This window comes from Syngnathus scovelli, chromosome 3 (assembly GCF_024217435.2).
Source record: "Syngnathus scovelli strain Florida chromosome 3, RoL_Ssco_1.2, whole genome shotgun sequence".
Taxonomy (NCBI): Eukaryota; Metazoa; Chordata; class Actinopteri; order Syngnathiformes; family Syngnathidae; genus Syngnathus; species Syngnathus scovelli.
The window spans coordinates 21,217,445-21,233,561 of NC_090849.1; the positions used below are offsets into that span (position 1 = coordinate 21,217,445).

Consider the following 16,117-nt stretch of genomic DNA (forward strand, 5'->3'; position numbering starts at 1 on the left):
CGGGGAGTTCAATCCACTTTAGTGACCCGCATCCGTTTCTCTCAAACAAACAGCCCAATGTCGTGGGCATAAAAAAGGCCGAGCAGAAAACTGTTTTCCACTCTGGGGCCTTCTGCAACACAACGGATCAAATTCACAAATGTCACGACCTTAAAATAAAAAAAAACCTCAGAGGATACTTGTAAACGGAGCATATTTCCTCCAGCGAGGATGACTCTGTTCCTGCTTGTCTCATCTGATGGAAAAGCTGCAAATCACGCACCATCGGCTGATGGAAAATTTCACATATTAGCGATGAAAAGTCACAAACAACACCGCAGGGCTTTGTTTTTCCCCGATCGAGATCGGAACGTGTACCGATGAGAGCGGCTCTATAGTAACCGCAACAGGAATTTCAAATATTTGGCTGACAAAACGGCACCAGAAAGAAGGAGGGGGAAGACAAAGACAGAGCCGCCATGTGAGCTAAGAGAAACGAGTGGAATGATGACGATGATGATGACAGCCAAGGTCTTTTCCATCCCGCTAATTATCTCCAGGTTTCCGACGGAAAGTGCTCAGAGGTACGACTTACCCGATAGACGCGCCATAACGTGGAAAGTATCTTTAGAAGCGAGGTCTGCTTCATGACAAAAACAAAGATAAATTGCGGGCGCACGCTTTTATTTATTTACAGCTACTGCCGACGGAAATGTAGCATAATTAATGTTGTAGCTCGTCTAATTGTACCGCGTTGCGATGTATTGTACAGTATTGTCGCTATCGTGACGTAGCTTCATGTATTGTAGCATATCGTCGCGAATCGTTAGCATATATAAATTTTGGCGTATTGAATCCTTTCATTCCGTATCATTGAATCTCAGATATTGTCATTTACCGTAATTAAAACATTCACATTACATTATGTCATTAGTATCGTATCATATCGCAATCACATTGTATCGTACCGTACGATATTTCATCGATTCGTACTAAATCTTCACGTACTAAAACGTTCTATAATGTGCACCGTATTGTCCCGTACCGTATTGTATTTTATCAGCATGCATTGTACCATAATATATCTATATCGTTACGATCGTATGAGAACATACGATATTAATTTTATCACATTGTTTCATATTTATCGTACCAGATTATATTGTGTCATTTTGCACCATATCATATATGCTGTATCACATTATATCAAACATATATGTATTTTATGATAATCTAATTTATCGGTATCGTATTATCCGTACGATAATCTACTGTACCATCGTACCATATGGTATGTCGCACTATTGTATCATTTTCTACCGCAATGTATTGCACCACATTGCAATGTATGACAGCGCATCTTGAGATTAGAGTACCTGATACGGCATGTCAGCGTGATACAATCAGCGCTGCTTCATCAAACTCACAAAGGAGACAAAAAGCACAGATTTCATATCCTGACTTGAGTATGTATTTGTTGATGCTAATGATGCAGAGGTTCTTATCGCCACTTTTTTATCTGCAGCGACTCCGGCTTGAAAGCTTTGCGGCATTAATTTGTTTCAAGTACATAAACACGCACGGGGAGGATGCAGGTTTTTTTGGGTTTTTTTTTTTCCCCCACTGACATCTGACCCATCTGAAATTGCTTCTGTTTACGATACATTAGAGGAGCCATCCGAGGTGACACCAAGTAACCTTTAATGCATTTAGCTTGATAAAGGTAAATTGCTTGGAGACGCCTCGTACATATACGAATTCATTTCACACAGAAGGCCAAGGCTGTTTTTGCAAGACTGGTTTCTTGAGCAGAGAGAGAATTACCAAAGTAGGATTCAGTCGCTGTTATCAGCAGATGCCAAAGCATTGCGAGCGAGCGTTTCATTAAATAAAGTTAGGCGGCAGACGGTTCAGTAAATTACTTCCCTAAGTGGTTTTCCCGAGACACGGCAATACGTCTTTGCGCTTAAACAACTCAAGATATGGCAGAAGGTATGGATTAAAAAAATAATAATAATAAATAAAAAAGCTAGAAAGCTTCACTATGTCAAAACATTCTGAGACTGCTTTCAAGATTAGGAATTCTGAAATTTGATTTGGTAAAAATAAACACATGAGCCGAAATAGGGCGATAACAAAAAATACATTTTATTTATTATAAGTGAAATTATAATTATAGCAACAATAACCTTTATTTTAGTTTATTTTCAAGAAGTTTTGATTATTTCACCAGTTTTTTTTTTTTTTTTTTACGACAGCTGAGTTTACGCCTCACGTACGACATTTGGTGATCTTACAAGCGCCGTACTTAGCATCCGTCATGACATTTCTCAGACCTCCAACCTTGCTCCTCTCCTGCCATCTCACCAAATTCCTCCGCCTGCAGCCACCCCCGCTCTTAGCTTAGCACAGCCATGCTACAAATATAAATCAGCGCTTTTCTCTTTGGAGCGTGACGACACCTGGCTCGGCACCAGAACCCTCCGCCGCCGTTGCCTCCTCTCTCTTTGTGCCCGCCGGCCTCAGAGCGCCTTCCAGAACGCCGCCGGACCGCGGCGGTCTTCGGCGCTCCCCCCAGACGCTCGGTTTCTCGTGCTCATATTTCCACCGACATGTGAAAATGGAAGCTAATATCCAAAGACCTGCAAGACGGCGGAGGGCCGCGGTTGCCGAGCCCGATAAGAGGATCTCTGGGAGGTAGAGTGGGGGCGGACATCTGCTCTGACTACAATTCAACCTCCATTGATGGATGATTTGTCTGTGATGTCATCACTTTTGAAAAGGGGGTTCCACAGGGCTCAATTTTAGGCCCGATTCATTTTCTTTTATAAGTAAATAACATTTGTGCTAAATGCTATCATATCTACGACGATGATACAGTACCCCACAATAAAATTATTTGGTATGGCAGGCTTCAGTGTGTACATCATCATCTTGATCATATAAACACCTTGCCCTAAATCCCAAGGTGATGTCACTTGCAGGCAGGCAGCAATTAGCTATGCTGTGGAAGCTCCACTTTCCAGTCATGAGGACTCTTGAATGTTATTCACAGTAGAAGCGGATGATGAAATGTTTCCCTGCGTTTGGATCTCCACCAGGCAGACACCAAAGTAGTTAAGGGACATTTCATCTTGACACCAGCTGAATTTCCCTCGCAAAGCTTTTTAATGCGCGTGATGAAGGGAGACGCATGGTCCCCTTTCACCATTTCTTCTCACAGCCAACAAAAATAAGATTCCTTTTTGCCAACTTACAGACAGCCGGTAAAACCACGGACCATCTGCTTGGAGGTGACATGAACTGACTGGCGGGTTTCTTTGCCACTCGAGAAGTTCTTCCCGACTACATTTAGAACTTTGAAAGGGGGCATAACATGTAAATGTGAGTTTTTAGTGGCTACGGCTAACAACCTTGCAACCCTGTTTAACGCGCCGTTAGCTTGTTTGATGGTGAAGTGCTGCCTCCGCCAGCGAAAACCCAATCCGTTCATCTATCCATCGAAACCAGCGGCACTGGCCCCCACACTCAGATCACCATGAGTCTAGCAGGTGGTGCGAGATGGGCTTTGGTGGAATTTCTGATTCAACTCAGTGCTCTGGATCTCATTCTATGATGTGGGCGTAGCTAATAAAACATCCACCCGTGGGTGTGTACTTTCACAAAGTGCTGGGTCAACACACACTAACTTTCCAAGCACGATTTTCATCTGGCTTTGTGGAACGTTGCTGACAGACAGACGGATGGAAAGACACAATGACAAGAGGATTCCATGGGGTTAATAAACCAGCAGCGGAATCTTTGAAAGGTTCCGTGATTTGCAAGCGGAATGTCGCGACGTTATGTCATGCGCAAGGCTTGCTGTTGCGGAAAAGTTCACCTTTCATACCTCGATGTATCGTGAAGTTACATGAAATTAAAATTGTTTCTTATTTGGTCCGGATATTGGATTTTCACTCATTGTGGTCTTCTAGCATGAAGGGCAGTTTACTGTAATGTCATTTGTGAGTTCGTCAAAATAATGAGGTCAAGTAGGAAAATACAAAAATATGATACAACTTGAATTTTTTCTGAATGAAATCCAATTACATGGAGCACACGGCCTAACAAAAGGGTCAGTCAGGTTATCCTGCAAGAGCCTTGATCATCTCAAGAAACAAACAGGAAGTGAGTCACCACCATAACGGTATCATCTGTTCCCGATAAAGAACCAACGTGCTGGCCGACCATTAACACCTCACCTCGTGTAATCCGCCGGGCCGGCGTGCTGTTTGCTTTGGTTGGCGCACGGCACGGCGCGCGTTTGTTTTACGGGCAAACACGACATGCCGCGCGGCTGTTTTGCTTCGAGGAGCGCCAGCAGAATGCTCCGAGCTGAACAACCAAGCAAGAAAATACGACTCTTGTTACGCGGACGCTGGGAGAAGAGCCGAGAAGCGTAGAATTCCCACAGCCTACGCGACCTCCGTGGCAAGGAGACTCCCAAGTCGGCCGGGGCGTAGCGCCAGATGCTAACGTAGCAGTCGAGAGGAGATGTGAAAGGTGAAAAATAGGAGACCGTATTTTGTTCGACCTCTCGTATGACCTCTCATTTTCTTTTTTAAATACTTAAATGTCGAAAAGGAACTTTGAAATATATTTGAACTTGTAAGTACACCTTGTGCTTTTTTTCCACCATAAAAGAATCGACATGCAGCTCCAGTGGATTCTTCTATTCAATAGCGTTGACATTAATTGCTCAAGTGGCGCCATAACGTCAGAAGCGTGAACGGTCGATACAAAAGGTCACTACTGCGCAAGAGTTTTTTTTTTTTCTTCCAGGTGGGAGAATTATTTGGTCCCATGGCATGAAATCATCTGAATGTCAAGGCAACATGTGACTGTGACTCAGAGATAGTGAAAAAAAATTCTGGGACAATTATGTTTCTTCCAATTCTTGTATATTTAATGCCATAGGATGAACATGGAAAAAAATAAGGCTGATTCCATAAGGCTTAACAGTCTTAATTGTCTACCCAGTCATTTTGGTCACCAAAGATTATTTTTTTAATTTTAATAGAGCTAATATTAGATTGTACATCTCTAATGTAGCATTTTAATGCCATACAAGTTATCATGACTGGCACTGAAATTCAAATACCTGATGTGCTGCGATATAATCTAAGAGGATTAAATGATAAAGCACCGGATGAGTTCCGCAATGCGACATTTCCATAAACGTGGATGGCCAGTGTGATAACGAGCGTCAGCCTAGCTTTGCGTGAAAAATCCTGTTTGGATGATTCCCAAGGAAACGCACTCAAAAAATTGCCGCGATCTCCTTGAAGAGATGCGCGTAAGGATTGGATTGAAATCAGTGTGTCATATCTGATGCATCTGCCTGGAAACTTGAGCGACAAGCTGGAATTTAACACCTTTACATCAAAATGGGACGTGCACTCAAGCGACAACGTGATACACAATCTCTCATGATGTCATTTTCAACTCCGTTTATGACAATAACTGCACTACACCCTCCAATCCAGTAGGTGGCGATGCACAAAAACCCAAATTAATTCCACACTGTCATAAAGCAAAAAAGTCGGACACCATTTGGCATCTTACCTGGCTTGTGGTAGTCCACCGAGATGTCGGATGGGCCCTGCAGCACGGCCGACCTGCGGTACACCACGTGGACTCTGCCCTGGTCCTCCAGTTCCTGGGTGCCCCTCTCCAGAGGTTCAATGAAATACTCGTCCGCATCCGTCCGGATCATGCCGGCCTGCAATGCGCAAAGATCAGGACTCAGGCAATAAGAAAATACAAGGGAAAAAAAATGGTCACCACTGTTTTTATTATTGCGGGAGAATATTCTCACTCTCGAGAGGTCAGCGGTCATTTATCATGGATAAAAAACTAAAAAAGAGAAAAATCGCTCACAATCTATCGCAGAAATAAATTAAAAAGTAGAAAATGGCTTAACTTTCTATCGCCACAAAAATATAATAAAAATGAAACAAAACTGAAAAATGACAAAATGTAACTTTATCATCATAGAAGTAAAACAAGTGTTGAAACTGTCAAAAACTGAAAACGAATAAATACAAATAAAATCTGCGAAATTAAATTTACCAATGAGTAATGTAACAGTCCCTCACCAAAGAAGTAAAATCTAATGTATAAATTCACACATAAAAACAACTTTTTACTCTTTTACTCGAATTATAAACAAGTACAATACAAGTAACAAGAATGAAATTCACTGGTGCTGCTCATTCTGCTTTTTGGGCAACAGGTGGCAGTAGAAGACAGCCAGCTCCTCTCTCAGTTTCTCAGTACGGCCGTAATATTAGTCGGTCTTCACAGAGGATAAAGAACGTATGTTATCGAGTCTGTCCACATGTAACAGCACCAAGTGTTGCTTGCAGTGTAACAACCCCGCCACATAGATGCTAATTGTTAGCTCAAGCGCTTACTCAGTTTCCCTCTTGTTTGCGTTCAGGTAGTGTTACACAAGGAACCACCCCATTCATGGAGATATTGATATGTTATCCTACCCCCTAGTGGTGATTCATTGGAGTGCATTGACTATAGGGCACTTGATAGGGTGTTTTAAAAAAAAAAAAAAAAAAGAAAAAGCTCAGTTCACATAGGCTCAGTGAGCGCCCAGTGGCAAACATCGGCTGCTGCTCCTGCTCCTGCACATAATGGAGCATTTAGTGGGCAAAGAGTGGGATATTTCCCCTGGGAGTTAACAGCCTGGAGCGAGCGGTTTAAAAGGTCGTTAATGTGGCTTCAAGGTCTTTGCCAGCCACGGCTCCCGTTTGCCCCTTTCACACGTTTGCATTCCCCAACTTAGCGAAGGAATGTCGGAGCACATATAGCGAGTGCCAAACGTCTCTCTGGTAGTATATCGCTTATAAAGACGTTGACAACCTTGTTGTGACCCAACGTCTTTGATACGCTCACTCCGTTGGACAAGGAGGGCAGAGTGAAGATGGAGACGTTAGCGTTCCAGCTAGCTGCCGTCCAATTGTTGCTACCAATCGACCGGGTAAAGTATCGAGTGAAATAGTCGAACTAGCCTTGGCTTTTCCAGATGATGAAAAAGATTGGATTTAGCCAAACAAATGGTACTGCATGGTCACTCGACTGTCAAAAATTCCAATTAGGGTCCTTGAAACATTTGTTTGCTGCGCCATAGAAGTCCATTTTCACCTAAACAGTAGCTTTAATCAGACCCGCCAAAGTAACCGGGGTCCAGTACCCAGACATTAACCTTCGAAAAAAAGCAAAAAACCAGCCATTGAATGTTCAACAATAACCACACAAAAAGTCAGGCTGGGTAATTATGTAAAAATATTTTACCATTAGCAGAAATAGATTCATTGTTGAGCTAGCAGCATTTTTGCTGCCAAACACATTGTTATAATCTATACTTTCCTGCATTGGCAGATTTAAATCAGCTTAAAAAGTGTAAACAAAATAAAGCGGCTTTAACTTTGTGATGTTACGCACCGAGTTTGCAAATTATCTTTAACTTTTTTAATCTTGAGTCGTTTTTATGATGATAATCCAGAGGGGCATTTGCATAATATTTTTTTTACCGTAAACTGTCACACAAATACACAAAAATCAACCATGAATGTCACGTTAAATGTTTAAAGCAAAGCATACGGCTGCTCGCCAGTCGCCGGCTAACAAGTAGCGCTAATGTTTACATTTTCACTAATACGTCGAGGTTTCGGTATGGGAGAGTCAAAAATATTTTCTAAATTGGCAATTTGGAAAATGAGACCATCTACTTATTCCTTTCATCAATAATTTCAGCTAGCTAGCCGTCGGCTAGCGGATAACGCTAACCTCATTTTGTTTCAAGACCTAACTCGCGTCTTAAATACGTTTATTCGGTGGTGCATTTAGGTTCCAAACGTGACGATTTGCTCTTTCTGTTTGTTTTCCTTGCGTATTTTCAGAAAGGCACTCGACCAAGATTTTGCTTTCCGACAAGAAATGGAGATGCGTGGCGCTTTCAAGGCGGCGGATGAAAATGGCAGCTAATGATGACGAAGGTTTGCTCGCATTTCTGCAAAGCAAACACACCTTTGAACAACATGGCGGCTGAAAGGTGCCACTGTCCCGCCTCATAGCGAGCCCTCTAAGAGGTTTTCGCACTGAAAGGGGCCGTTTCTGACCAACTGGAGCCCTTCAGCTCAATGCCACATGTTATTCTTGGCAGGGCAGCGCTGTCTGCTTGGCCCGGGCTGAAGCTGGGGTATTAAAGTGATGGAACACAGCAGTCTTGATCCCCCCCCCCCCCGCCATTTTTTTTTTTTTTCGGCCCGACAAATGGTGCAAACACCTGCCGGTGTCTTCCCCGTGATGCCATTTACGCGGCACAGTGGCAACCTTGACTTTCAAGTAAAGCTCATTTAAAAAAAAATAATAATAATAATTGTTTTTGGGTCACCTATTGAAAATTCACGACATTTTTGGGGACAAAAGTCGAGAATTTAAACCACAGTAGATCAAATGCTTTGATCACAGCGATCACTGTAAATTCGGAACTAATAAAAAAAAAAAAACGATTTTAAATCGCAGAATAGGAAGACTCAATTTGGTGACAAGAAAAGTCAGGAAGCGTGTATGTGTCGTTTACACGGGGAGGGAGGCCAGCCGGCCGCAGACGTGAACTTTGAGGAGGATGGGAACGACCAAGCGTTCCGCCCACTTGAAGACATGGAGGTCAGCTGCATTCCTGACTTGTTTGCTCTTATCATTTTTTTTTCCTCTTGCTCTCTTTCCAGCCATGTGCAGCCTTCTTGGGCCATGTGACCCACACAAGAAGAAGGAAGAAGATGGAAAAACGAGAACCCCCCCCACCCTCTCGCAGCAGCAATTTTGGGAAGTAGCAAACATTTACGTTGTCACTGTACTAATCTATCTCTCTATATATCTATATATTAGAGGTGTGCATCCCTGCTATTAAAAAAAAAAAAAAAAAAAAAAAAAAAACCATCTATGCATGTGGTGTGATGCCATTTAAGGAAAATGGAATTTAATTTTTTTAATCAACACATTTTTCCATTCATATCGGTAAATGTTCATTTTTACTTCCATACTACATTTTGGAGTTTTTTTTTTTTTGCTTTTACTTGAAAACAGGCGTTGATTCCAAGCGATTACAAGCGCAAGAAAGTGCCTGCCATTTTTTTTTTTCTTTCTTTAACTAGCGCCACACGAAAACTCACAACAGGTGTTTTTGCTTTTTCTTTCCGAGGTCATCCACATCCACTGACGAGTCTTCAAGTGGGGTGCGAATAAATCGTTGGGGATAATAATCGCCATTATTGATGATCGTTTGGGCCGTAATTGTAGTCAGAAATTTCAAAACACAGCTCGGCAATATGTTGCATCAGATTCAGGCAGTTCACAGCCAACACACACATTAAACACACACACATAACACACGTGTCAGAGGTAGCAAACACAGGAAGTGTGCGCTTCACAAGACCGCTGGCTATAATTAAGTTTTCGTAAATCGCACGCTAACAAACGTTGGCCTCGCACAAGCCGGGCGCGGAGCATCAAAGAGCGGCAGGCACGTTTCCGCCAAACGCTTCATCGGCGCTTCGACGCTCGAGCCGCATCACGCTGAGCTCCTAATAAACAATTTTGTGCGGAATACATAAAGGCATGACTTTAATTGGTTCACTTCAGCTTTGAGGCCCCGTTTCATGTGGGATGGGAACAGACCGAGCTTTACCGTAAAATGCAAAAATCCGATTAAGTGACAAATCTCACAAACGTGTTTATAATTGCCAAAGATGCCGCATTTCTCCAAATGATCCTCGATTCATTTCCTCAGCAACGAAATGTCACAAGATGACGGCAAAGCACTGTTTCTGCCTAAACCAAGCTCCTCAACTCACTTCAACAGTTCGTTCTTTAGCAGTAAATTGCCACAAGGTGGCAGCAAAGCTCTCCAGTTCTTACCATTTTTAAACGTCAAATAATCGCAAGTTCAAATTTCACCAATAAAGTTCATCATTAAAATGATTCCGCCACATTTTCCCTCCATTTTGAATCATTCATGAGCAGTCTAATAAATAAACTTTAATTGGGTAATGCATGCATTTTAATGATGCATGTGGTGGTGGTGGGCGGGGCGGGACTCCACATGTGTCACGGCTCTCAGCGTGATGAAGTGCAGCGCAAGCAAATGACCTCGGGACAGCTAACTGCCACAACATCATATGAGAAGCACAACTCTCACATCCTGTGTGGACCCCCTCGCCCCCTCCCACGACACACACACACACACACACTCCCACCAAGCCACTGATTAACTGTTTCCTTCAGCCTGCTTCAAAGAAAATTGCTTTCTGATACCCGCACCCACATTTTGCTTCATCGTCTGTAATGCACGCTTTCATGACGCCGGATGTAGCAAAGCAGCCCCAACATAGCCAAACCTCCTCCGCATTTCATAGTAGACACACTAATATGGCATCACAAATCCAAATGCCTTTAAGGTTTACGTCTACACTAGACAAATTCAAGGAAGCCCCCCCATGCCAGGAGGAGCAAAGCAGCCCCAAAACACAAGCAAGCCTTTTCTCGTTTGACACAAATGTTGTAATTGGTTACTTTGACATCTCGGAAACAGTAAGACTGGATGCAAAGTTTGCAGGCTTATTATCATCCTTCCATCATTTTTTTTTTTTTTTTAGTATCTGTAGTGTGCCGGATGTCATTATTGCGGTTCACGCAAATGTGAATCCGAAATACGAACACAAATGCGGGGTTCAAATCATTTCATTGGCATGTTAGCAGCTGCTTTGACACAAACGCCAAGAGGCGAAAATACGCGCAAAATAATAATAATAAAAAAAAGGGCATCCAATCGACTATAACGGCAAACACGGCTAATGGGGCTCAACAAGGTTTCGACGCTGGGGACCAACAGGGAAGGTCGAGGGCCAATTTCACGGCTGCTTTAAAAAGACAGGAAGAGGCTCATTTTCTATTTTCAGTCATGCTCTCGTTTGGAACGGCGCCTTCGTCTTTCCTGCTTGCTTGACAAACATCCTCACATGGTAGATAAGTGGAATGGGAGCATCAATTCAAAATGCTATATACAGCACAGTGGCACCTTGACTGAGCGCTTGTGAACTTTGTCAATTTACGAGCTTTCTGTTGCCGGAGTGAAACTGAGCTGAAGGCAAAAAAAAAAAAAAAAATCTTTGGAGTTGCCTTTAGGTTAGCATTGTAAATGTCTAAAATGAGCCATTAAAACAAATATTGTATATTTTTACACAATAGCATAGTCTCTATTGTTGATGGAATTCTAATTCATTCTAATTAGGGGAGAATCAATTTGATATATTAGTAAATTGAATTAAATTGGAAGTGGTAAACCGAGTTACAAGCTTGGTCGCAGAAGAAATAAACTTCTGCAGTCAATGCGCCACTGTCCAGTGAAATATAGACGCTTTGTCGGCACCTGATGCATATTTTCCTACAAACAAACCCAAACATTAGTGCCGCTTTCAGTTTTCCAGAGCAAGGATCCGCAAAAATCTCCTCCCACACCCTCGTCTCTGTCACACTCCCACGCCAGCGGGCCTTACTATACGTCGTGATGTGAAGACCATAAAGGACACCTTTGTAAGGGACCATCACTGCCGGGAGTGCTTGAGGAGGCAGACTAAGTGCTTGGAGGGGGTGGTTGGTGAAAAACACAAAAGGCACAGAGCTCCACATGCACAACGAGCTGCTTTCAATGCGCTCCGTAAATATCAATATTTCATCAAAATTCAAATCACCTCAAATTTTCATTGAAGCAAGATGTCGAAACGGTAGTTTTGTTTGTGGAATCTGAATTAAACAGGTAACGTCCACCTGCTTTTAGCCATCTCAAGGGAGCGGCCATTTTGCCACTTGTTGTCGACTGAAAATGACATCACGGTTGCCAGGTGTCAGGTTCCAGCCAATCACGGCTCACCAGTTTTTCTGAAGGATATTTAGATATATTATTCTGTATTATATCAACGATATTTTATCACACATAAAAATAGTTTCTGATGACGTTTGCTTCTTCTTCCAAAACTTTTTTGACAGCATTTGTCTAGTTTTGTCCAGCTGCCTCTGCGTTAATCCGCCTGCATTAACGAGGCTGAGAAGGAATTCCGTTTACTCTGTTTTCTTTATGGAGAGCATAAATCTGCAGCAGCGGTCCCTTCCGCTCGACCGGTCGTCCAACTTCAAAATTTGCCTAACGATGCAAAATATTTTCATTTGACCGCCGTTGCTTCTTATCACTCAAGCCTCAGCTTTAGGAGAACGAACGATAACACAAATGTGACAACGCTTGTAGCCTGGATGCTCATTGCTAGCGTAATAGCCTCACACAGTTTCTGAATAACGTGAAGATAAGCTATGTTTTGCTTTCCTTGAATAAGCAACATGTAGTAGAGCACGAATTCATATTTGTCCCATCAACAAATACAGAGCAGCTTAGCCCCTGGCTAGCCGCTATCACAGTTAGCGATGTGTTATTGGCGTATGGCCAACATAAAGAACAGCCACCCAGTTTCCCTGGTTTGGATCCAGCGAGGGAAAGATAAGACCTAATAACCTTTCTTGAAAAGAAGACAAACTTTGCTCAAAGCAAGACAAAACTATTGACAGAGCACTTTCTTAAAAAAAAAAGAAGACAAACTCTTGATGTTGCATTTTGCTAAGCGATGGTCAACGTCCCGAAAAAGACGACGACACTATTGGCAATACAGTTGATGTTGCACTTTCATCAAAAGAAAATATTTTAACAGTTGTATATTACTAATTTGATTTTCAATGTCTCTTTACACAAAACAAAATACATTCTTGGACCTTCTTGGACTATCGCCAAGGCAAACCTAAATGTTTTTTTCTCGAGGGGGGCGGCGGCGGCGTTCCCTTACTATCCCTAATGTTAAGCATTTGTTTTTTTTAACACCTCGGAATCCCAAAATGGAATCCCGGGCGTGGGTGATTCATTCTCTAAATACCGCTCGAGTGTTTTACGAGGGTTGACGGGGAGGTCCGGTTGGCCCGGGCCGCACAAAAGGCCACTCCTGTTTTATGTTGGGAAGGGGTCGTTTCGAGGGAGTCGGGGAGGCCTTCGCCGATTAACGGCCACTCAAGCGTAACAAACGTCGGCATAAACAGCCTCTTGAGAACAATGCGCTGTAAAAATGCTGACGTAAAGAAAAGTCCCGAGTTCCGGACGCCCCAAAACGGGCCCGTTGATAAGGTCATTGAACAGCACACTTACCAGACCGTCGCAGTTGTTAATGGCAACCGAGGCCCCGGCGACGTCAGTGATGTCGCCCACGAAGGTGCAGTCTGTCTTCAGCAAGCTTATCCTCGTCGTCCCGTTGTTGGACGCCGTCTGGTTGGCGAAGGGTCGGGAAGCTCCGCCTGCGGTCCCGAAGCCTTCGTCGTCGTGCCATTCCACCGTGGCGCCCGGTGCAACCAGCCGGTTGTTGGGCCGCAGTCGCAGGTGGAACTCCTTGCCAAAGGCGCTGATGTTGAAGAAGAGCCGATCCGATGGGGTGGGTGGGAGCGTCGGGGGCGGTGTCGTGGACGCCTCCCTCCTGACCCGTTGCTTGTGGGTGGCCGACAGCAGGTGGGACAGGAAGCGTCCGTGGGCATCGGTGCTGAATGGAGTGACCAAGCCGTATTCCTTCAGACGGCGCTTCAGATGATCTGCAACACAAATCAGCGGACCTGTGCATCAAAAAGAACCAGACCATACCAGCGGGTTCCGTCAGGAAAATCCGGGTACTACGTCGGATTACAGTTCAAGGCGGTTTGGCAGGGATTCGATTCTTGATCGGGTGACAGTCGGTGGGCTCGGATTGCGATCATGTCGTTTGTTATAGGTCATCTTGTATTTATTTGAGCGCACTGGGAAGCACTACAGAAGATTACACTTGAGCGGTTTAGAATGGAACTAAAAACACTTTGCTTTGGCCCCATTAGTGTTGTTTTTTAATTCAGGCCCCATTAGTGTTGTTTTTTAATTCAGACCCAAAGCCAGTGTTACTTAGCAAGATGAAATGAAATGTAAGAAATTGGATGGAAATCAGGTCAGGGAAGAAAAAACAAACAAACAGGATTTTAGGATCGGTTTTGGCTATTTCCAGGGTTCCGTTGAACTTTAACTTCTTGTGTCCAATTACTGTGAAATTTAACTCAGGTATACCAAACATGGATGACGCATCTCCTACATTGAAAAATGTGTAGATCGGTGGGTCGGAAAGAAAAAAGCTAAAGCGCATTCGGAGACCTTGTAATTACGCAAAAGGTTTGGCCATTCAAACAGGTGTCTTTGCTGAAGGTAAAATTACACGTCCAGAGAAAAACACGAAAACAAAGATTCTTTGGGGGGGGGGTGTAAGACAGATGAAAGTTTTGTGTTAGTGACAATAACCAGTAAGGTCTGCCAAAATGAAAAGTGATGCTAACACATCTGCTTTGAAAACATAAAAGATCTTTTATGAGGCCAAGACCAAGTACTCTGTCATCAGACACGCTTGTTTTTTTGTTTTGTTTTTTTAATCTGTTTAACTCAGATGTGCTTTCAGCTGGTTGAAAATCCCCCCCCCTCAAAAAAAAATGGACGAACTGGACAAAAGGTGTGTGAAAATCCACGGCAGGAACAACACAGATGGATTTTTTTCCCCATTTTTTGCCATGATTTTTTGTTTGTGTGTTTTCACTCCCGCAAAATACACAATTCCTTTTTCCCCCAAGCAGTCCTTGAACACACCGGCAATTACGTGCGTACGAGTCCCTGGAAAACCTTCGGTGGGAGTAACGGGCTTTTTCAACTTGCGAAACAGGAAGTGAGCAAAGAGAGGTCAAGTGTTCGCGTAAGAGGGTTTGGGGGGGGATAAGGGGGTACGACGTGGACCATGTCGAGACTCAACTCCTTGCTTAACTTCCCGATGGAGAACAGATGTGGAGGGATCCAGAGGTGGAATTTGCACTTCCTGTCTTAACGGGTTCTGTCAAGCAAAGCCCTGGTAGACTAGAAGCTTGTGTGCATCTACATGCGTGTGTATTTCGAATGTAATGATTCCAAATTAACAAAATTACATACATCAATAATCATGCCCGAATCGGTACGTCATATAATAAACATAAAAAGCAGGATTGAAGAGAAATTGAGCAAAAAATTCTTAAGATTTAAGAAGAATATACTTTGGTGACATTTTTGCTTTGGATTTTTGCACTGAGGTTAGCATTAAGCTAAATTAACTTTCTAAGGCAGTTATTTGGTTCTTTTCCAAAACACAAAGTGTAATTCTGTAAAGTTTTTGTTTGACAATAAATCAACTGCAAAAACCATATCTTGAAAAATTCGTGATTTCTGTGAGCCTATATGAGTCTACATGAAGCGAACCCTAACCTTTAACCCCCCCTCCCACTTTTTCATTGAAACTCACCTTCTCGATCACCTTCACCAGCCTGCAAGACAAAGGGAGGAAATTATTGAAATGAAATAAAATATTCACGCAAACAAGAGTACATGGCACGTGTCATCTAAAATCAAATTAACCCCAAAAAAAAGCCTTCTTGAAAACGTTATGTAACAGTATAAAGTGTGTGTGGCGTGCATGTGTGGAGTGTGTCAACATCTCACACAGTGCGCGCATTTAAGGGAGTCAAACGTGCACGCGCACCCCCCCCCCCCCAACACACACACACACACTGCCTCCTTACAGTCAGTCCCTCTTCTGTTTTGACCTTTAACGTTAAAAAAAAGCAGACATGTGACCAACAAAGTTTTTACCTTGGCGGCTGAAGTCGCGATAAATCCCAGTAGCACCAACGAGGCGAGTGACAACGCGGCCATCACGAGTCTTGTCAAGGAAATTAATAAGAAATAAAGTTGATCCAAAAAAAGAGATGGAGTGTGCGGCAAAATGTTGCCTCTGTCTTGTTTTTGTTTGTTTCTTTGAAATAACGCAAGGAGTGCAAGTGAGGCTAGTTGCGTGACTTTTTGGGGGTCACTGTCACTCCAAAGTTTGCGTGGGTCCACCGCCGCTTGCGTCTCGGCCGCTGCACAGCTGCGCGACCTGCCTGCCTGCCTGCCTCCTCAAGCTTC

The 16,117-nt window shown here is 43.3% G+C and overlaps 1 protein-coding gene across 5 annotated transcripts in view; it reads right to left on the reverse strand.

Annotated features, from left to right (window-relative positions):
- The window catches only part of adamts3 (ADAM metallopeptidase with thrombospondin type 1 motif, 3), a 46,765-nt gene extending 30,648 nt beyond the window's left edge, over nt 1–16,117 (reverse strand). For all 5 annotated transcript variants that reach the window (XM_049763023.2, XM_049763022.2, XM_049763025.2 and 2 more), the window contains exons 1-4: nt 15,803–16,117; nt 15,456–15,477; nt 13,277–13,710; nt 5,584–5,740 (exon numbers count right to left, since the gene is read on the reverse strand). In XM_049763023.2, coding sequence (XP_049618980.1) covers nt 5,584–5,740; nt 13,277–13,710; nt 15,456–15,477; nt 15,803–15,865 — 676 coding nt within the window. In that variant the 5' untranslated portion in view covers nt 15,866–16,117. The remainder of the gene's footprint in view (nt 1–5,583; nt 5,741–13,276; nt 13,711–15,455; nt 15,478–15,802) is intronic.